This window comes from Pogona vitticeps, chromosome 13 (assembly GCF_051106095.1).
Source record: "Pogona vitticeps strain Pit_001003342236 chromosome 13, PviZW2.1, whole genome shotgun sequence".
Taxonomy (NCBI): Eukaryota; Metazoa; Chordata; class Lepidosauria; order Squamata; family Agamidae; genus Pogona; species Pogona vitticeps.
The window spans coordinates 19,939,359-19,960,480 of NC_135795.1; the positions used below are offsets into that span (position 1 = coordinate 19,939,359).

At 48.8% G+C, this 21,122-nt stretch overlaps 1 protein-coding gene across 4 annotated transcripts in view; it reads left to right on the forward strand.

The window, feature by feature from the left end:
* CACNA1H (calcium voltage-gated channel subunit alpha1 H) overlaps positions 1-21,122 on the forward strand; it is a 191,965-nt gene that overhangs the window by 105,562 nt on the left and 65,281 nt on the right. For all 4 annotated transcript variants that reach the window (XM_078381307.1, XM_078381306.1, XM_078381308.1 and 1 more), the window contains exons 6-8: positions 5,165-5,324; positions 9,350-9,668; positions 20,829-20,921. In XM_078381307.1, the coding sequence (XP_078237433.1) occupies positions 5,165-5,324; positions 9,350-9,668; positions 20,829-20,921 (572 nt within the window). The remainder of the gene's footprint in view (positions 1-5,164; positions 5,325-9,349; positions 9,669-20,828; positions 20,922-21,122) is intronic.

Consider the following 21,122-nt stretch of genomic DNA (forward strand, 5'->3'; position numbering starts at 1 on the left):
GGCTGCTCAGGTTTTTCGTTCTGTTCCTTCCTTTCCTTGCCTGTCCGACCTTCCTTCTTGCTGTCTTGAATTACCCAGTTCTAGCCTTCCTTCGACCCACAGCACATGCCAACCCGTACACCACTTGCCTGTTTACATTCCTCCCCCCCTTCACTGAGACAGACACCCCTAGGCCAAGAGGCCAGGCCAGCTTTGCAGTTGGAAAGTAAGACCATTATCCTTCCAGAAGGACCATTCCTCCGAAATGGCAATGCCTGAGCTTTCACACATGCAAGCGAAGCCTGTGCTTTCCTCCCAGTTGAACTTGAGAAACAGAGGAAATTTTCCGTTAAGATTTGTGGCCTAATATTTTTGAAAATGCAATGAAGCGATCTTGGAAATGCAGCTGGAAGGGACTCTATGGATCATCAAATCCAGTAGGCACAATTGAGGAGATCAACATGCATCAAAACTGGCAAATAATAATAATAATAATAATAATAATAATAATAATAATAATAATAATAATAATAATAATAATAATAATAATAATAATAATAATAATAATAATAATAATAATAATAATAATAATAATAATAGTGCATGACCTGACAGAAATTCTCTGCAATGCCTTGTTTTCAATTTTGAGGGTAAGACCTGTGAGGCTTTCGATACCCTCAAAAAGAGTGATATCACCTCTCCATAAGGGAGGCAATGTCATAACTGTAGTTATAGTTCCATGACTAAAGGAACAATTACAAGTAGTTTCTTCCAAGTAGCTAACTCTTTGCATGTGAAATATCAATGCTGCCAGAAGATCCATCTTTATCTTTTATCGTAGTCTTCTGGAAGAGCAGCTTACGTCTGGTTGAGAAGAATTTCTAAATAAATCCCACTAAATTCCTCCTCTGTGTAGATCTGAGCTGTCTTGACATGATGAGGCCACTTGCTGGTGAAATTTGAAAGGCCCCCATGAGATTTCACGCCTCCAGGAAAGAATTGGGCAATGAGGTCTTTTTTTTTTTGCTTCCAACGTCCCTTGAGTGCCTATTTCCTATGAGAAGCAAAATGCACATCTGGAGCAAGTGCAGAAGGACAGAGATGAATTGTTCAGGAAGACACAAGCAACCCATCCTGTGCTTCAGATTCTTAAGGAAAGAAGCCATTGCCCCAGGCGCAGGCGGGCCATTCGCACAATTCACGCCACAGCACAAGCGAAGCAGTTTTCTGCCAAAACGGAGAATTTTGTGCCAAAAAAAGATTAACTCCACTTGGTAATGGAAGAACTTTTTATCAAGAGCACCTCATGTTCTACACCTTTCTCGCTGAAGAGAAGAACGTTGCATTTCCTTATTCTTCCAGTTTCCCGTGACAGGAAAAAAAAACCCAAAGGATTTCAAACCCAGCTCTATCCGAGGGTGAGCACCCCGGTCTTTATCCTCCATGTTCCCTTTGGCTGCACCCAGTTCCGTTCGCCCTGGCCTGCTGACGGCAATAAATTTGCCCGAGAGATTTATTGTTGAGGAAGAAAAATGTCCTCACGTTGTCTTTGTTGGGAAATGGTTCTTGGAAACAGCTGGGTGAAGAATTCCTATGATTTGTGCGCTTGGCAGGGCAGTCCGGCATTTTTTTTTTTTAATTTCTGAGGCATGAGCCGAGATGTACGCTTGCCTGTAGCTTTTATGTCATGACCTTTCAGAGCGAATTCTCGGTATTTGTTTTTATGCGTTAACCCTCTTGCACCAGAATGAAAAGCGCATACGTGGAATTTAAGGGTATAAATCCTCACTCATCTCCTCCTTTTCAGGAGAGTGAGAGGGACTGTAATGTCCTCCTCCTTACGGGAGGGGAAAAGAACAAAAAAATTTCCTCCCACTCCTGATCGGGTTCTCCCACATTGGAGACCAGGTGGCCCATTTTTGCACAAATTCTCAGAGGGGGGAGAGAGATTTTGGGCAAATGGCAGAGACCTTGAGGGGAGGAAACTGGCTGTCTTGTCCTCCTTTGGCTGGTGATGAGGAATCTCGGGGAACCTTGAAATTCCACCCTCAGCTTCTTGGTTGTATCCAGGCGGCCCAAATAGAAGAGGAGGAGGAATCGAATCAGAATACCCACAGGGGGAACTTCGGTATTTGCTGAACCCCCTGGGAACATCTGTGTACTCAGGGTTAGGATAACGATGAGGGTCAGAGTTAAGGTTAAGTGGAGAGTTTCATGTTTATCCCTTTTATTTCCTTACCCCAATGAGAATTAAAATCCCATATCATGCCCCTCCCCAAAATGGGGTCAACCTACAGATTGTGGGCACGCCATTTCTGCTGCTCTTCATTCTAGTTTGCTAAAAGGGCGGGGAGGGGGGGAGAAAGCATGGCACGTGGTGTTGGAGGAGAGCTTTGCCAACGTCCTGGACTGCCAGAAAAGGTGACCAAGGGGGTCCTGGATCAAATCAAGCCTGAACTTTCTCTAGAGGCAAACATGTTGAAGCTGAGCCTGTCTCCTTCTTGGGGCCCGTCGTGGGGAGGCAGGATTCTCTAGAAAAGACCATCATGTTGGGCAAGGTTAAAGACAGCAGGAGAAGAGGAAGACCCAATACGAGATGAACTGATTCCCTCAAGGAAACCACGGTCTTGAGTCTGCAGGAGCTGAGCAGGAAGTTGAAGACAGGATATTTTGGAGATGCTCATTCATGGGGGTCACCCTAGGTTTGGGAAGACTTGATGGCACAACAACAACAACAATAGGTTATGTGCCCAGGATCTTTTTCATGCCTCCTCTATTTGGTTACCCACGGCAGATGCCTGAGCTTTTGAAAATACTGCTTGCAACCGCCCAAGGAACCAGGCTGCAGAAGAACTGAATTCCTCTTGGTGGGTTCTGCAAGATCCGGACGCGTGGGAGGGGACCCTCCCAATGCTTGAGTTTAGGATTACCGTTTGCTAACAGCGGTGGCTTCCGCCTCCATAGATGTGGGGCTTCGATGGCCCACTAAGAACAGCAGCTCATCCCACCCAAGAAAGAGAGGGAGAGCGAGCGAGCCAGGGTGTGGGGTGTGTGTGTGTGTGTGTGCGTGCAGACCAACGGGATGTAATGAATCGTAGATAGCATCAGCTCTCCAGGTAATCCTTTCTGATCCCCCAGTTCACAGACAAAGCCTTCGTGTTCAGTTACACTCCCGGGCAGCTCCTTGCCGTATAGATTACATCCTGACCCGGCTGGCGTTCTTTCCCCCCCCCCCCGATTGCAGAATGAGCGGCCGCTCCGACAAGGGGGGGGACACAATATTTGCCTCAAAGCATCTGGTCGAAAGACACCTCCAAACAAGGGCACTCAATGGCACGGTTGAAGCGGTCAGTTGGAGACTTAGGATCGTGGTTCTCCAACTGGGGGGGGGGTGTCCCCAGAGGTTCTTGGAGTGCAATTCCCAGGAGCCTCTTCACCGCTCGCTGTGCTGGCCGGGATTTCTGGGCGCTGCAGTCCGAGAACCTCTTGGGAGACGCCAGTTTGGGAACCGCTGACCTTGAGTTCAAGGGAAGAAAGTGGGAGGAATCGTGGCAAAAAAGAGGAGTGTTTCATGCTCTGCCCCTCGTTGTGTTTTGTGCTGTGGCGCTAACAGAAGTACTGCAATTCCCCAAAAATAAGACAAGGTCTTATATTAATTTTTTGCTCCAATAAATGCATAAGGGCTTATTTTCAGGGGATGTTTTATACTTTTCATGTACAACCATCTACGTTTATTCAGATACAGCCCTGTCATCTTCTTCTGGTTGCTACACAAGGGTGGAGGGAGGGGGTTTCCCTTAACTGGGGCTTATTTTTGGAGTAGGGCTTATATGGCAAGCATCCTGAAAAATCCTACTAGGGCTTATTTTCAGGGAAACAGGGCAGGTGAAGTTTTTAAAATGCCACCACATTTTTGTTTTCTGTAATTTTTTCCCTTTTCTTTTTGCCCTGACCTGCAAAAGTTTAACATTGCTTAGTGGTAACGGCAACACTATATTTATTTATTGACCGCACGGAGGGAGCATTTTTGTGCAAAATCACCAGGTGGCCTCGTGGCGCGTTGCTCAAGTCCCTGCGAACAAGCTGCCGGGACCCAGTTCCTCCCTCTCTTTCTCCCTGGCATCCGTGCTCTGCAGAGCCGTGGTCTTGGCAAGGACCTCCCTTCCCTTTGACTCCCAGCAACAAAACATCGAAGAAGCTAGCCCGTTCCTTGCTTCCCGAGGGTGTTCTTAAGAGATGCTCTGCTTTCTTCTTCCCCTCCTGGGCATGAGAGCCAGAAGGCTGAGCAGGCACCCAACATATGCTTAACAGTTGCACAGCTGAGTTTGGAAAGGTGGCACCTGTCACCGTTTCCTCACCTGATCCATCTGCCGCGCCCACATCCTGCAAGGTTATGTTTCCGCCGTGATTGCTTGAGCCCATGGCAAGATCTCTTCTTCCCCCCTCCCCTTTTTTTTTTTGGCAACAAAGAGACAGTGGCATTCAGCATTTTGGCCCTTGCATGCATGTCTGTATGCACTCATGCGCGCACATGCGTTTTTTGGGGGGGCTGAATGAAGGTAGGGATTTTGGCATGTGTTTCGTACCGTCGCAGTTATCCCTGCTGGTTTTATTTTTAAAAGCAGGCTCAGCGAGTGTTTGGCTTTTACTTTTAAATGCAAATTGGAGGAATGGAAGGCAGGAGGTGGTTCTGATCTAAACCAGAGCACTTGCACAGGAGGTGTGTGGGGGTCTTTACTGTGTCTCCCCCCCCCCACCATCCGGGTTGTCTGACGTTAGCTTAGGGCTCTGTGGTTTAAAGGACCTCTTTTCGCCCACCACCAACCCCCAAACCTGCCTGTGCTTTAAAACTTTGCTTGGAAGTTGTTGTTTTTTTTTTCCAGGCATAGGAGACAGGGATTGATTTATTTATTTTGCTTTAATGGACTCCTCTCCCAAGGAGATGTGCGGATCGGGCCTTGCCTGTGCCGGACTTCAGAAGAGCTTTGAAGACGTGCCAGTTTTAACTGGCGGTGGCTGAAGATGGTTTCAAGCCTTCGTTCTAAGAGCCTTGTTTTGTTGCATATGAGTTGAGGAGCGGGGTTTTAAAAACCCTCCAGAAATGCTTGAAATAAATAACTGTGCCTCTTTCTTTTTCCCTTCCCTCTCCCTCTCTCTCCCTCTCCCTCTCCCCCTCTCTCTGCAGGTATGCGCATACTGGTCACCCTGCTGCTAGATACTCTGCCTATGTTAGGCAACGTTCTTCTTTTATGCTTCTTTGTTTTTTTCATTTTTGGGATCGTTGGGGTGCAACTCTGGGCTGGGCTGCTGAGGAACCGGTGTTTCCTGGACACCAATTTCCAAATGTAAGTCCTTCGGAAATCGTCCTGTTTCATGCCAACCTCTCTGTCCTTCCCACACCAAAAAAGGGGAGGAGGGCATGCAATCACATGCAGGCATACCTATGCGCCGGATTTGAATTAATAACAGAAACGTCATTTAGGGCAAACTTCGGGGGAGGAGAAGTGGTAGAGTCCTGAACTGATGGAAGGGACTATACCATCGAGATAGGAAGAGTATTGCTAAGTTCCTCATTCTTGCAAATTTAGGATGTCTCGCCCAGTGAGATACCTCCTGGATGAAAGGTCAAGCCTTTAAGGACAGTTTCATTCCCGTCCCTAAGCACGGCTCTGGAATGTAGGTAAAAATGTGCTCTTTCCCTTTAAGAAGCAAAGTACCGACCTCTAGAGAGTGCAGAAAGACTGGTTAATAAAGACACAAGCAACCCATTTGGTGCTTCACATTCCTGGCAGAGCGGATGCAGACGCTGTCATAGTCTGGGGTAACTGGGCCCCTGATGCAGGCGGCATTATTTTGTGCCAGAATGTGGCAGTTTTCCAGGAAAAACAAAGGAAGGGAGGAGCGGAATCCTTGCTTTTGAGGAGAAAGCTGTGTCAAGGCTGAAAGGAAATCCGTCCTCCTCCTCATCATTGTGGAGAATAACGTTCCCGTCCTTTTTCCATGATGAAACGAATGAGCGCATTCACCTTATGTGAAACCCTGAGGTGGCTGCTGCTATCCTTCCCTTTGCCCCCTTTTCTGACCCCAAAGAAAAAACAGTCTATCTCGTTAGGGCTTTTTGAAGAAACTTTGGAAAGCTTTGGGTCGGTCGCCAGTGCCGCAGGTCTGTCGTAAAGGGTTTTGCTTCGGCCCTTAATTAAAACGCCAACTCTTCCCCCATCGTTGTCCTGTTGGCAGTCTGGAGCCCTCCGCTCTCCAACCTTCTTGAGTGTCTTTCTCTTTTTTTTAATGTCGAGGCCACCTGCCAGGATGAAAAAGTAAACAGGGCATTCCAGGCAGCTTTGTGTGCTTACGCAAAAGGTGCTTGGAGATTAGCCTGCTCTCAAATTGTCCAGGTTGCCCCTTCGCAACAAAAAGCTCACCTTCCCAATAGCTTGCAATACATGAAAGCTTGCTGGAGGGGAGGCAGCAACAGAGATCCCTTCTGGATTTCAGTCCAAACTTTACAAGAGCTCTCCAAGACAACTGGACTTACTTAAGAGGCGTGTTCTCAGAGCTTGGTATGCCACCTGTTGAGTTCCAAGAAGGAAGCCTTGAACGGGTTCTTGCACCGTTTCTGGAACCTTGCATGTGGGTTTCGTGCAACATTTTGACCCTCACCCTCTCCTCCGGGACTTGACTCACAGATTAGCAGAGCCTACCATGAGAGGAAATAACTCCCTTGCCTTGCTCGTAGCTGGAAGTCAGGGATTTCCAGGGCCTCCCAAATGTTTGGTCGAGATGTCATGCAGGGTGGACGTCACTCAAATCCATACGGATGAGGGATTTTGTGCGTATTCGTCAGGAAAGGACAAATCCACTTCCCCACATCTTCGCCCTTCCCTCCGGTTTCCTCCCTCCTAGCCGAGATCTGCTTGGTACCCTGGAGGGGCTTCCCAAAACCCTGTTAGCCGGTGTGTCATCTCCCCCCCCCCCCGCCTGTGGTCTTGACGGTGGCCTCTCATAACCCCCCTAATGGGAAACAATCTCTCTTCACCTCCCTGATAAGGAGCCTGGTTCCCTCAAAGGCCTTGTTCCCGTCTGCTGAGCTGTAGCACGAGCAACATTTTTCAGAGCCCCCGATTATTCTGGGGTCGTGCGGCATGTCATACAAAGAGCCCACCCACCTTCGGTCCCCGTTTTGCATCTGGGGAGAGCAAATGAGATACGAGGCGTTATCCTCTATGACAAAGGAGACCCAGGCGGACAGTGGAGCCTGTCATTGGCTCGGCTGATTTTATCCTTGTCGACGCACGATTTTGAGCGCTTCTCCCACCCCCCACCCCACCCCCACCCCCCTTGGCATTGCAAAAATTCTGCCAGGCATGTTTCAGGCCATAACGTCTGAAATGTTATCAGAGAACCAACGGGCCCTGCCAGAGCCAGCTCCCCGGATCCTGTCCAAAGCAAAATGTCAAACCGGGGATAATTGGGTTGCAAAGTTCAGTTGTCACCCTTCTGAGCAGACATTGCCCGCATAATCTGCTCCAAACTGTCTCCTTCGGGCAAAACTCAAAGCTCGGAAACATCAAGTTAGAACACAAGGTTATCCGTTACCAGCTTTTTGCTTGTGCTTCTCTTGCAGGGAGATTGTTTTGTGGTTCCAAGGTTAAATAGATGTGCCGTCAAGTCGGTTCGGACTTAGGGTGACTCTTTGCAGGGTTATCTAAGTAGAGAATAAGTGGTTTATCCTTGTGCAGCTGGCCCAAGGCTACCCAGGCTGGATCTTCCCCCAGGAGGACCAAGGGAGGGAATTGAAACCCCCCCACACACACACGCACACACTCACACCTCTGTCTCTGCAGCCAGACGCTTAAACCATTGAGCTCTCTGGCCAGCTTTCTTCTGAGAAGACGCCTTAGAAGGGCTGTATATATATGGATGTGTGTAAGGGATTCAAGATGGCGGTTTCTCCATATATTCTGTTCGGAATCCATTCTGAGGCCAGCACCGATCCAAAGAACGATGAGTCCGTGGGGTGGGCAAAAGAAGGCAAAGCTTTGCAGCCATTAAAACTGACAGCTATCTCAGCTGAAAAGGGACAGCAGCCGGAATCCCAGAGCATTTTAAAAAAAAGTGATTGAAGATAAGCGTAAATCAGCCCCGTTGGTTCAATCCAAAGAGTTTCAAATGGCCGTCGGCTGAGTCTCTTCTCATTAAGCGGTGTATCAACAGATGGGCCGTTCTTTTTAAAACAAACTTTGAAATGGAAATCGGGTTTTCTCTGAAAGTTTGCTCTAGAGAGAGTGTCTGAATCTCACTAGCTGGTGGTGTTCAGAAGAAAAAAGGGGCGTCTTTTGAAAGCTTTTGGGGAAGCCGTCGTTCCTCAGCCACGAGCTGCCCTTTTGAATCCTGCGCAGGCCAGTCTCCCAGCGCTGATGCCACCCTCCCCTACCTGATGCACTCCGCAGGATGGGAGCTGCAGCTCTGATCATGAGGCCCAGTGGCTAGAGCGAATTCAGGTTGTAGAAGCCATTGGGGTCAAATTACAAGAAAGGGTATTTCAAGCCAACATTCATTTCTTTACCAGAAAGGATGCTCAACGGTGGGAGGTCTCTGTGTCTCAAGGTGGTGGGCTCTGCTTCATCAGATGGTCTTAAACATCAGGCGGATGTCCATCTATCAGGAATGCATTCCCTGTGGATATCCAGCATTAGCAAGGGGTTGGAGTTGATGACCTTTTGGGGTCCCTTCTGAATTTTTGCTTCCATGACCCAGGTTGGGGAAGGCCTCATTGGAACCTGAAAAGACCAAACTCTCTCCTCTATTTATGTCCACCAGAATCCGTGTTCAATGGACTAATCTCTTTATGAGTTCATCCCTCCACCCCAGCGGCACTCTTTCAAGACACCGCTTTATATTATTATTCACGATGACTCTGGAAGGGAAGAAAGGGAGGTGAATGGGGGAAAAAAGAGCTATCATCCTACGTCCATCCCCAGCCAGTAATCGCTGGGAAGTGGCACAGATTACATGTTCCATTAAAACCACAACACATTCGAGCGCTGCCCTCATTGGGAAGAGCCCTCCTCCCACCTTCCCCCAGGCAAGAAAAATCAGAGAGGATTCACACCCTCATCTCTCTGTCTCTCTCTGGTTTGTATTTTTATTAAATATATGTATAAAAAGAGAGAAAAGAATATATATAAATTCTTTTCTCCCTTTTTTAACGTATATTTATAAAAATACAAACCAGAGAGAGACAGGGAGAAGCAGGGCAAAATAAATGGAAAAGGAAAGGTGGAAATACACTGGATATAATCTGTTAAGCAAATGTTACCAAAGGCATTAAGCACTATCTGGGTTTCTTTCCCCTTCTCTCCTGCCCAAGGACATACAACTTGACTTTCCTGCATCCGTATTATCGACCAGAGGAAGGGGAAGAGAATCCGTTCATCTGCTCGTCCCACCGGGATAACGGCATGCAGAAATGTTCTAGCATCCCTAACCGGAAGGAGTTCAAGGTGGAATGTACTTTGAACCTGGACGCCTACAACCCCGGCTCGTACAGCTTGGACCTCAGCCACCGGAACTCCGCCTGCATAAACTGGAACCAGTATTATAACATTTGCAGGCCGGGGGACCTGAACCCGCACAATGGAGCTATTAATTTTGATAATATAGGCTATGCTTGGATAGCTATTTTTCAGGTAAGGCCCCTTTTTCCTCCCTTATGGTGGCGGCGAGCTGTGGTTTTTTTTTTTCCTGAGAAGTTGGTTGGCTGGTGGGAGAGAAACAAACCGAAAGGTTCATGAATGTTTATGTTTGCGCCGGGCGGATTATGATGTTCTGTAGGGACTCGATTGTTGTACGTGCCATCAAGTTGCCTCCGACTTATGGCGACCTTATGAATGAGCCGTCTCCAAAACGGCCTGTCCTTATCTGCCCTGTTCAGCTCTTGTGGTTCTGTTCGAGGGTCAATCCATCTTGTATTGGTCTTCCTCTTTTCCTGCTGCCTTTCCACCTTTCCCAGCGTGACGGCCTTCTCCAGAAAATCCTGCCTTTTCAGGATGTGCCCAAAGTAGGGACAGCCTCGGTTTCGACATTTTGGTCTCCAGTGATCGTTCAGGCTCGATTTGCTTAAGGATCCCCTTGTTCGTTTTTCTGTCTGCCCAAAGCTCTCCTCCAGCACCCCGGTTCAAACGAATCCACTATTTCTCCTGCTAGTTTTCTTTACCGTCCAGCTTTCGCACTCAGAACTTAGCGATTGGGAACCCAAGTGCGTGGATGACCTTGATACTTTCAATCGCGTGATTTTTCAAAAGACGTAGTGGCATTGGCCCTTTTCAGTCTGTGGAGAAACATCAACATCAGCCTTTGAGACTGACGGATCCCTCTTAGCATGACCTTTCATGGATTTTTTTTAATCCACTGATTTGGATCCACTTATTATGTCTGAAGACGTGGTTTCCATTGCATCTTAGTTCGAGCAGCGGGGTTCCTGCTCCAGTGCCAGCTGGGAGTTTCCTTACTGAACAGGAAACTAGGCCTAGCAAGGCCTCACGGCCTCCTCATTTTAGGCCTTTCTCCCAGGCGAGCCACACTTAGCAGTCGGCCTCTCTCTCTCTCTCTCTCTCTCTCTCTCTCTCTCTCTCTCTCAGGTAGAACTCGAATACATAACGAGGGTGAGCGGGGGAGAAATGTCCCTTTTTCTGGCCCTGTTGCCCCCGCTCCAATTTCCCAATCAGGTTTTGAGGTGCAATGGGGGATGATGGGGTTTGTAGTCGGAGGAATCCTAAACCCCATCCCTGCTTGTAGCCCACCCTACCCCTGCAGCCTTCCTCCTTCCAGCGCTTCTGTTAAAAAACGGCAATGCATTTTGTGAACCATTCAGACCACACTGCACCTCAAAAGCCTGATCGGGAAATGGGAGCACCGGGAGGGGGGGCGGATAGCATTGCCGGAAAGAGGGACCTTTCTCCCCCGCTCGCCCTCGTTACGTTTTCGAGAGCTTAATCATTTGCTCTTGTAATCCGCCCAATTACACTTGTTTCAATGCTCGTCGTTCATGGTGTAATGGACGAGCGCGCCACATCTATTTATTAGGAAGGCGCATTCCATGGCAAATTATGGGAAGTAATTATCTTATTATGGGATGAAAAAGGGGAGATGGGAACCTAAATTAACTCTGAGATATTAAGATCCTTCAGCTGTACACGGCGTTTGGAGGAAGCAGTGGAAGAGCTAATTAAGGAAAAGCACCGCTGCTGTCCCGCGCAGGGTGAATTGACTGCCTCGCAAGCATTCCGAGTTGTTCTGGGTGACAGCAGGATAAAGAGGAGCCAAAATCCTGTTTTTCAAGGAGAACGACCCGTAAACTGGAAAAGAAAATAGATTTTCTTAAGTTCTCCCTCCCCTGAAGAACAAGAAGAATTGGAATGTAAAAATCCTCCCAATAGAAGCTTGGACAGTCCATAAATCCGGAATGCAAGTGGAGAACTCTGTTGTTGTTTCCAGTCTCCTATATTCGAGGTTTCCCGCATGTAGTAATCTAGGGACTCATTCCCTGACATGCTAGTTTACTACATGCAAGGAGTTTCTCCTGGTTTTTTCCCCCTCCTGAGCATAAAGGAGCCTGCAAAAATAACATCCTGCTTTCCTTTATCATACCATCATCCCTTGCTGCCTGGAGGGCCAAGGATGATGGCTCATGGGTTGAAGTTACAGAAGGGGAGATTTGGGCTGAAAATGAGGGGAAGCACTTAGGTATGACATGAGAGAAGCTAGGTACCTAGACGGGGGGGCGGGGGGCTTCTCTAGCCCCTGCTGGAAATCTTGAGGTGAGATCCAAACAGGTAAGTATGAGAATGAGATGCATTGAAAGGTCTCTCTCCACAGGGTGGATTTGCAAGAGCTTGGGCGCATTTTTTGCAGGGTGGGATTCCCTTGCACATACGCAAAAAGAAAAGGGCCAGAAGTCGTCTTTTTTGCAAAAAAAAAAAAAAAAAGATTTCTCTTTCTCTTTATTGCAAAAGAAAAAACTGATTCATTCATGCATTCATTTTTACAAAATGCAAGATTTTCTCACAACAGGAAGGATCGCTAACAAGAGGCGCCGTTGGTTGTGGTGATCACAACGTCGTTCCTTCAGCAATATTTTTCTCCCAGTTGTGTGTGTGTGTGAGAGAGAGAGAGAGAGAGAAAGGAAGGAAGATAGTTTCCATATATTGGGATTCCCATCACGCTCCTTGCTTGCCACGGTTCCATGACAAAGATCCTTTCCCACATTGCAGGTGGTAAATGGACGGCTCAGCGGTGCCGCTTGGGTACGACTTGATTAACTTGTCAACGGAGATGTCTTCGTAGACAAGACGCTTTAGAAAACAAGGCCCGGTTCCCAAGAAACAGAGGCATGGGCTAAAATCTCCGGGTTTCATTGCTTCCCACCCCTGGCCCGGCAGCTTTGCTCTTGCGAATACTCCTCTCCTTATATCTACCCACCTTCCTGGCTTCCCTTTACGCGCCTCCGGTCGTTCCCATTTTGCCCCACTTTCTGCCCGAGGAACTCAGGATGCCTACGTGGACCACATGACCTCGTTTAATTTATTACCTTTGATTTATTTATTTTATTTATATGCCGCCTTTTCACCCCCCATATGAGAGCCCAAAGTGGCTTACAATATTAAAAGCAACGGAGTCCAAAGCATGATAAGTTAAACATTTTTTTAAAAAAATCAACAATATGCTAACTCAAATGCAACTGAATAATTAAAAGCAAGTGAGTATTGAAAACGATCTGACTCTAAGAAGGGTTTCGGGACTGCGATCGTGGCTCTTAAAAGCCTGTCCGAAGAGATGGGCCTTTAGCTGTCGGCAGAAGGGTAAAAGGGATGGTGCCGTCCTGACACCCCCCCCCCGAGTTAGCTACATTTCTGGTGGGCCCCAGAATATCAAAGCACCAGACCGATGTGGGAACCACCCCAACACCCCTTTGAGGTAGGCCAGACCAAGAACTCAAGCAGCTTCCCATTCCTTTTTCACAAATGTTCGTCCAGATTTGGTTCGCCCTCCAGGCCATCCAAAGCTTGGCGTGACAAATTATTTGGGGGTTGCCTGTGTTTTGCCAGGTTCCCCCCCCCCGACTTCTCTTCCATTGAATTCCTTGCTCCCACCATCGGTTCGGTAAAACATAACTGGCTTCTTCTTCTTCCCCCCCCCCCTGCCGTGAAACAGTTAATCCCCTTCACGGCTTGCCTGGATGCGGCAAATGCTCGGACTAATTAGAATGATAAATCAGGCCTCATGAATATGTAATAAGGAGCGCTTTATATTTCCATTCCTTCCCCCACTGCTGCTCGTTCCAAACGAGAGGGAACCTGCGTCTTGGAGGGTGTAAAACCACCCAAAAGAAGCAGCCGGTGTTGCCCCAGAGATGGGAGGAGAGCTTTCTCTGGACTACAACTCCCATGATCCCCTGTGGCTGTGCTGGTGAGAGGATTGTGGGACCTGTAGTCCAAACAAGGGAATTTGTCCTAGCTGCGGATCAGACCCCAATCCTTCCCCGCTCAGCCTGGGTCTCCGCCATATCTAACCCATGGGTGGACATTCACATTGCTTCGTCCGTATGATTTCTCCATCCGTCCCTCCACACGGAAAGCAAGCTGTTCAAGGGAAAGGAGTTCTCCGCAGCTTAGGTTCTTCCCTGAAATGTTTGCTTTCTACACTGCAAAGATTTTTTATTTTGTTTTTAATGGAACAGGGTTCACACCTGTCGTCACGGCTTTCAAACCCGGGAACAGGTTTAACCGGCAAAAATCTGACGGACGTTGAGGGAGGGAGGCCGTACCGGCGGTTGTGGGGAGTTAAGACTCCGTGAGACTCGGGTTCAAATCTTTGCTTCGCCAAGAAAGTGCTCTCGGTGACTTGGGGCTCCCTCTTCTCCCGACCTGCCTCATAGGGATGCCTTTCCAGTCCAGATTCGTTTTGGGGGGGAGAAAGCTCCAGCCAAACCTGATGTCTAAGCCAAAAGTGGGTGGGGCGACCCACAAGGTGAAACAAGCAGCTTCCCGTCAAACAGCGAGCAGAGACGGGGGCCAGCCCAAGGCAGGGTCCCAAACAGCCCACGGTCAAGCAGGAAACGAATCCCTCTGGCCAGGAGTCCAGAAAGGGGGTGGCCAGGGCTAGAATCAGTAGGCACCTCTTCCAACATCCTCCATCTTCATTTTTTCCCTCCCTGCCTTGCAAATCCCACCCGAGTATTTGTTGTAAACGTGGAGCAACGTCTCAAAGAAGCACCAGCCTGTTTTTCCAACAGACTCCGAGGCCACCGAACGTGTTCTCTTGAGTTGCGGAAGGAAATCCGGAAGCACAGCGGGAGGATTTAAGAGGGGAGATGGTTGGAAGGACACTGCGAAAAAGCTCGTTGTGGTTGGTTGGTTGGAGGAGAGAGGGAGCGTGAGGAGCACCTCAAAATTGTCACCTGAGGCAAAAAACGAGCTTTCCTTCCTAGCTGGAGCTTGTTAGACAAATCAACATGCCCTCCAAAGGGCAACGAGGGGGGAAGGAGACACAGATAAAAGGGTCTCCAGAAACGTGCAAAGGAAACCTTGTGAGAATAGCGCAGCAATTATCCAGCGCCTTCGTCCACCATCATCTTCCAACCTTGCCTACGGGCATTTTGCTGGCGAAAACCACACAGGAAAAGCCAGAAGCGTCTCCAAAACCTTGCATACATTCATATCTTTGGCTTTTTAAAAAAAAATTAATTTTTTTTTGGTACTAGTAATCTACGAGGGCTATGCAGCCGCCTCAGCCGAAGCCCAAATTGCTCACCGAATGAGCCCGATTCAGACTGATTTTCATGAGGTCAAGGCAAGATGGCCAGAATTGGTCCCAGAGTAAAGGGAATGGAATTTACAAATCAACTGGATCCTGTGCACAAAATCGAATCTTATGGGACACAAATACTGTAGCTTTTTTCTTAAAGGTGCCCTAGTTATGGGGATTGCATGTTGCATGTGAGGTCCAAGGCATTAGGGGTCTGGTAGTTTCCTGAGATGCAGCCTGCATGGAGCATAATATGCAGAAGACTACCAGGCCCATAAAGCCTTGCAGCTCCCATAGACTTTAGCCTAGCCACTCCATCACATCTGAGGGATGGAAGAGGGGCCAAGAAGGAGACGGAAGCACAATCTCCCTCCGTACTTTCTTTCCACTCTCTGTTTGCATTTTTACGCCCGTTTTGTTAACAGTTTCCCCCTCCAGTGGGACGTTGAACGTTCGGAGTCCTCGAACCATCCTCTTGTCCCTCTGAGGCAGAGTCTCCTTCGCTTGCCCCGACGCTGGGCTTTGATTGAGTTTGGCAGCGCCCTCCAGAAGCCACTTGCCAATCATCTTAATTGAATCTTTGGGCGTCTCTTCCCCTCTAGCTGCCGGACTTTCGGCTTGCTGCGTAACCTTGCCTGAAATTGCTTTCTCGGAGCGGAATTAAAAGTTGGTGCCCCTGGTTGCTTTGATCTCTCTTGATTAAAACAATTGTGTGTTGCATGAGTCCAGGCCTCCCACGGAAGCCGTGCGGGGCGCAGGGAAGCGGCTTAATTAGTCTCCTTGCAAAGACAGGGCATGTCGTTTGTTGACGGGCGATGCATCGAGACTGAAATAAAAGGGAAACCATGCCATGTTTTCGTTTGCAAGGAGAGAACCTTGACTTTGTTTCAGGAAGATGCGGATGAAATGAAACCATTTTGCTCACGAGGCTTAGTCAGGGCAGCAGGCCAGGCAGAGATGAAAGCAGGCTGCTAACAAGGCAACCCCCATAGAGAGGATCGGAGCCCCAGGTTTATAATCAGCCCTCGTGCATACCTCTAGAAACACATCTTCACTCTCTGCACAGAGGATACGCTCATTCTGCAATAGTTTGTCAGGTAATTTGCACTTTCTGACGACGATTCTCTGCAGAACCAGAGGTTGGGCTTTTGATCCCCCCCGTGCCTTTTTGATTGGGGCTGGACCCCATGATCCATAGGGTCAACCATCCTCCCTATCAGCATGGCTGGAGTATGGGAGATGTAGTCCAAAAGGTAACTTTTCCAAAGTTACTCTAGACAAACTATTGAATCGAGGGAATTCTGATCCAAGGTGAAACACAGAGGGTGCTGTTCTCACCTTGAAAGGAAATATTTCCCCCACCCACCGACCCCCAAGCAATTGGTCCTGCAAAACCTGCATTTTTATCTTTCCTTCTCCTGTAAGATTGCTGTGATTAAATTTCTACCATCAGCCGAGAGGCTGAAAGAACCTGCCGGCAGTCGAAAACAAACAAAGAAACAGAAACATGCTTACAACCACCCTAAGAATAATCATACGGATTCGGGTCACTCCTCGCCGTAAAGTGCCGATTCCCATTTAATGGCTTTCCGTGTGTCTCCCGCTCTGGCGCTGTCTGCCAGTCCCCTGCTCCTGAGCAAATGTTCTGCGAAGAGGTATCTCCAATGTGTTCAGGGGGTCCCTCAGCTCATTTTTCACCGCCGTGCGTGGAGGGAACGCGCCACCTGTTCCTGCAGCTGTTCCAGCCAGGCCTGCTCTGAAAAGTTCCATCTCAGGGAGGAAGGAAGGAGGAGGAGGAAGGAGGAGGGGAAGTGGAAGGGAGGATGGATAGCCTCCAAATACTCCCAAAGCAGGGGGTCTCTGGCAGCCGCCTGGCTTCCCGAGCGAGGTGTGGGCTGGCCTCAGGTACTACGTGCAGCCGCACGAACGAGAAGCACGCTCCACGGAGGCCCCAAGAATGGCAGCCGGTGGCCGTGAGCAACATTCTCGCGGATTGGAGAGGCACGCAGAACGAAGGGTGAATGATCGTGAGGGATTGGAAGCTGTGGGGGGAGCAGTGGTGGCCTGGGGGACCACACACACACATCACGGTCTCCAGATTACTCGCCCACATTCATGGCAGATCCTCTGGCGAACTCCAGGGATGTTGGCAAGCCTTTGGTACCAAGTTCTGCATCCGAAGACCCAAGTCTGAGTCTCTATTAAAAGCAAGTTGTTTCTTCCCACCCACCCCCAGAAAAAAAGGAAGGGTGGCTGGGGTTCCAAGTCAGGAGTCGAGTTCGAGTCTTTGCAACAAAAAAAAGAGTTGAGTCTAAGTCAACAGTGTAATTTAAGTCCAAATGGACAGCGGGTTGGCGACTCGGGTCCCCTCCCCGGTGAGCTCCTTTTCATAGCTGTCTTCCTCTTTATTTCATTCTCACAACATCCCTGCAAGGAGGGGCAGACTAAGGGACCAACTGCCCCTGGGTCGTCGTTTTGCGGCTCAGCAGAGACCAGAACCTGGACCTCGCAAGTCTGAATCCAGCGGGGGAACCGTGTTGGCTGAAAAAGGGGCCCAAACATTCCCCTCCCCCGCCTTGGTACGTGACTTTTGGGAATAGCGACGCCAGAATCTCCCAGCTGGCATGAACGCTTGTGAGAGTTATAGACCCCCCCCAAAAAAACCCCGGCACTTTCCCAAGGTCCAGACGAAACCCTTCACGAAGAAGGAAGCGTTTAGAACGACAATGATCTGCAGCACTTAATCGGAGTCTTTTAATCAGCCCGATTGTTTAACCGTGCAAGGAGCGAGCAGGGATGCGCGTCGTGCGGCTGTCAAGGAAAACTCCTGTCTCCTAACAAGCAGCTCTTGGGTTCTAACACAGCTTGTTTCTCATGAAATTAATTAAGTCCTTGGCTCCTCTCTGTCGTTACTTTCTCTTCCTCCCCCCCCCCTCCATTTTTTCACAGCTTAGAGAGACTGAAAACACCCGTTCGGCACTGATTTGCCATTTAATTAAAGCATTTCCCCCCCTTGTTCAGACATTTAACCGTGGCGCCGGCAAGGACAGTAATGGAATCTTAGAGCACATCTCTGGAGCATGTTTTGCGGGCAGGTTAAAAGAAAACCCTCTTTGGAAGCTCTCTCTGTTCTTGAGTTTTAAGGCTGTCCCTGGGCTTTCACCCTTGGGGCGGGGAAAGATGGAAAGCTAGCATGCAAGATTCTAACCCAGAGAGGCTGGCTTTCTTCATGCAGGTTAGCTGAGACGGTGGAGCAGGAGCATTCAAAAAGGCAATAATCAAGTGTTTAGGTCTCTGGCTGTGGAGCCAGAAGTTGGAAGTTCAATTCCCCGGCTGGGCCTCCATGACATTAGTTCCAAGGTCCAGCCGTAGGTAGTTACTATTATACTTACAGTTATCTTTTCATTATTCAAAAGTAACCCAACTCTTTCTTGTATCATTGCTGCTTAGAAAGAGGTTGGAATCCCTATAAGCCGCTGGTCTATAGTGAGGACTCACACACCCTGAAGCTATAAATGTAACTTTTAAAAAATTAGCTATGGTTACGCCGCAGAAGGAATGACATTATTTTTCTTTATATTAAATTGTAAACTAACTTGGTTATGGTTTTAAGGTGAACTGTTTGGGGTAGGCAACCTGCCTTTAAGTTATTCCTCAACTGTAGAGAATTCCCTTAAAGAGGGAGTTTCTTAATTGGTGAAGCCGTTCGTTGCCACAGCGGGAGCTGCACACAAATGGCAAATTACTTTGCTTTGTTTTGCCGGTGGTCACAGCCCCCCCCCCCGCTTTGTTCGCAAGCTTGTTGCTGAGTCACGAGCATCTTCCGGAATTGCATTCCTGGAATGTAATATGATTTCAGCTCTAGAATCAGCGACTAGAATCATGGAGCTGGAAGGGGCCTGTCGTGCAGGTGTTCAAAAGGCGTAATGTGTAGTTTGACCTTTGGGTTTACTGGAAAAACGAATGTTTTGATGGTGTTGACGAGTCGCTCCCAAATAACAGAGGGAACAATGGACTCTGGTTTCAGTGGAATAAGGTCAGCAGAGGAGAAGGAGCCGGTGGGATTCCCGTACAGTGGTGCCTCGCTTAACGATGATAATCCGTTCCAGGAAAATCGCTGTTAAGCGAAAACATCGTAAAGCGAAATTAAAAACCCCATTGAAATGCATTGAAAACCGTTCCAATGGGGTAAAAACTCACCGTTCAGCGAAGATCCTCCATATGGCAGCCATTTTCGGTGCTTGTATAGCGAGGAATCCATCCCTAAGCACAGTGGGGAGCCATTTTAAGCACCCGGTGGCCATTTTGAAAACCTGACGATCACAAAAACATCGTAAAGCAGGTTCATCATAATGCGGGGCAATCGTTAAGCGGGACATGACTGTATTTGGATCTTAGGGGATGTTTCACCGCTTTGGGTCTGACAGAGCTGTATTTTGGACACTGGTCACCATGTTCCGACCCAGCTTGGCAAACTTGTTCTTCGACTACCCCACCCAGAATCCCCCACTGGTGCTGCTGCCTGGGCGTTGGGAGGCGGAAGTTCAAAATAAAAAAAACTCACATGGCCAAGCTCTAAACTGAAAAGGTCAGGAGAGGCTTTGTGATGCTCCCCAACGGAGGGTCAGAACACGCTTGCTTCTGCGGCAACTCCTAACTCCGGGTGGGTCGATGCTCCTTCCACGGCTGTCGCGGTTACGTAAACTCCAGAGGAACCCGAGGCCAGCCTTTTGGTGGCATGTGGCGTGCTCATTACCGCAATAAAAAATGGAGCCGAGATGGGGTTGTGTTTTTTTGCTACAGGCAGACTTCCGGAAACCTTGGCTTTTCTACCGTCCTTGTGCGGCCGCTGTAGACCTCAGCAGACAGTTTGACGTTAATCTGTGTGTATCTGTTTACAAAGTCAATGCCAGCTTGGAATGATTTGTTAGGGCAGCACTTCCTGTCTTGGTGGACAGAGGAACGAGGTGCCCAATTAAAGCACGGGAGGGTGGGGGGTGGATTTGGAGGCGTTGTGGGCCAGAGCCAACAAACTCCACCGATAGTGGCAGAGGGGTGCGCCTGCTTGTGGTAAGGATGCAGCCTTTGAAACTTTGTTCCATGTAAAGAGCTCTGGCTTCCGTGTAGAGCAAGGAGACCTTGTGATCCATGGACTGAGCTGCCCAGGTGTGTCATGGAATATTAATGAACACTCTAACTTCTCCGAGGCTTTGGGGTATTTTTACACCTCTTGGATCGTTCCATCTCTGGACAGATGGGGCTGTTTACTGCTGGTTTTTAAAAGGTATTGGTGTGGTGCAGGCTTAGTAATCGGCTACTAAAGTTCAGAAAAAGCAACTGGGAATCGGAAAGCCGTGCAAACCTCCTGGAACCCACCCCGAGAAAGTTCTTTGAGATACTAGGCGAAAGTGGAGGTGGGGATTCGTTCCATGGACCGTCCCCTTTGGCTTGCTCTGGGACATTTCCTGCGTTGCTCCCCCGAAATGGTCTAGACCACTGGTTCTTAACCTTGGGTTACTCAGGAGTTTTGGACTGCAACTCCCAGAAGCCTTCACCACCAGCTGTCCTGACTGGGGTTTCTGGGAGTTGCAGTTCAAAAGCATCCGAGTAACAAAGGTTAAGAACCACTGGTCTAGACCAGACATGGGTGTAAGTAAAGAGGGAGAAGCAGCCCTAAGCCCACCTCTCCTCCCCTCCCTCCACTTTCATCCCATGGAAGCCCCATTGCACCCCCCCCAAAAAAAAACCCCACACCATCCACCAGTAGAATGGATGGATCAATGTGTGGGAGACACTTTGGACTACAGCTCCCATCTTCCAAGCCTGGTGGGGATTCTGGGGGCTGTAGTCCAAAACCCTGAAGGCTTCTAATCCCTGAACTAGACACAAGCCACGACAAAAAGCTTTTCACCTGGGAGAACCCATTAACCCAAATGATCTCTGCTTTTTATTTGGCCCACTGTTCACGAAGCCCTGCCATGGGCTGCAAACTCTTCAGGCTCGTGTTCTGACATGGCTTCCTCTTCTGTCTCTTTCCACTGCAGGTTATAACCCTGGAAGGATGGGTTGACATCATGTATTACGTCATGGACGCGCACTCTTTTTACAATTTTATATATTTTATACTACTTATAATAGTAAGTATGGGGACTGGGGCAGAGACTTGGGCAGGTGGTCACATGATGTTCACGTCAGCTGTTGTGGGGGGCCTTCTGGGCACCTTGGCTGTCATTCCACCCCTGACTCACTAGGGGCCAGGAGATGCCCTGATAGCTTCTGCTGTCGCTCCAGAAATGGATCTGAAACACTAGCATTCAAGAACCAGGTTCTCCTTCCCC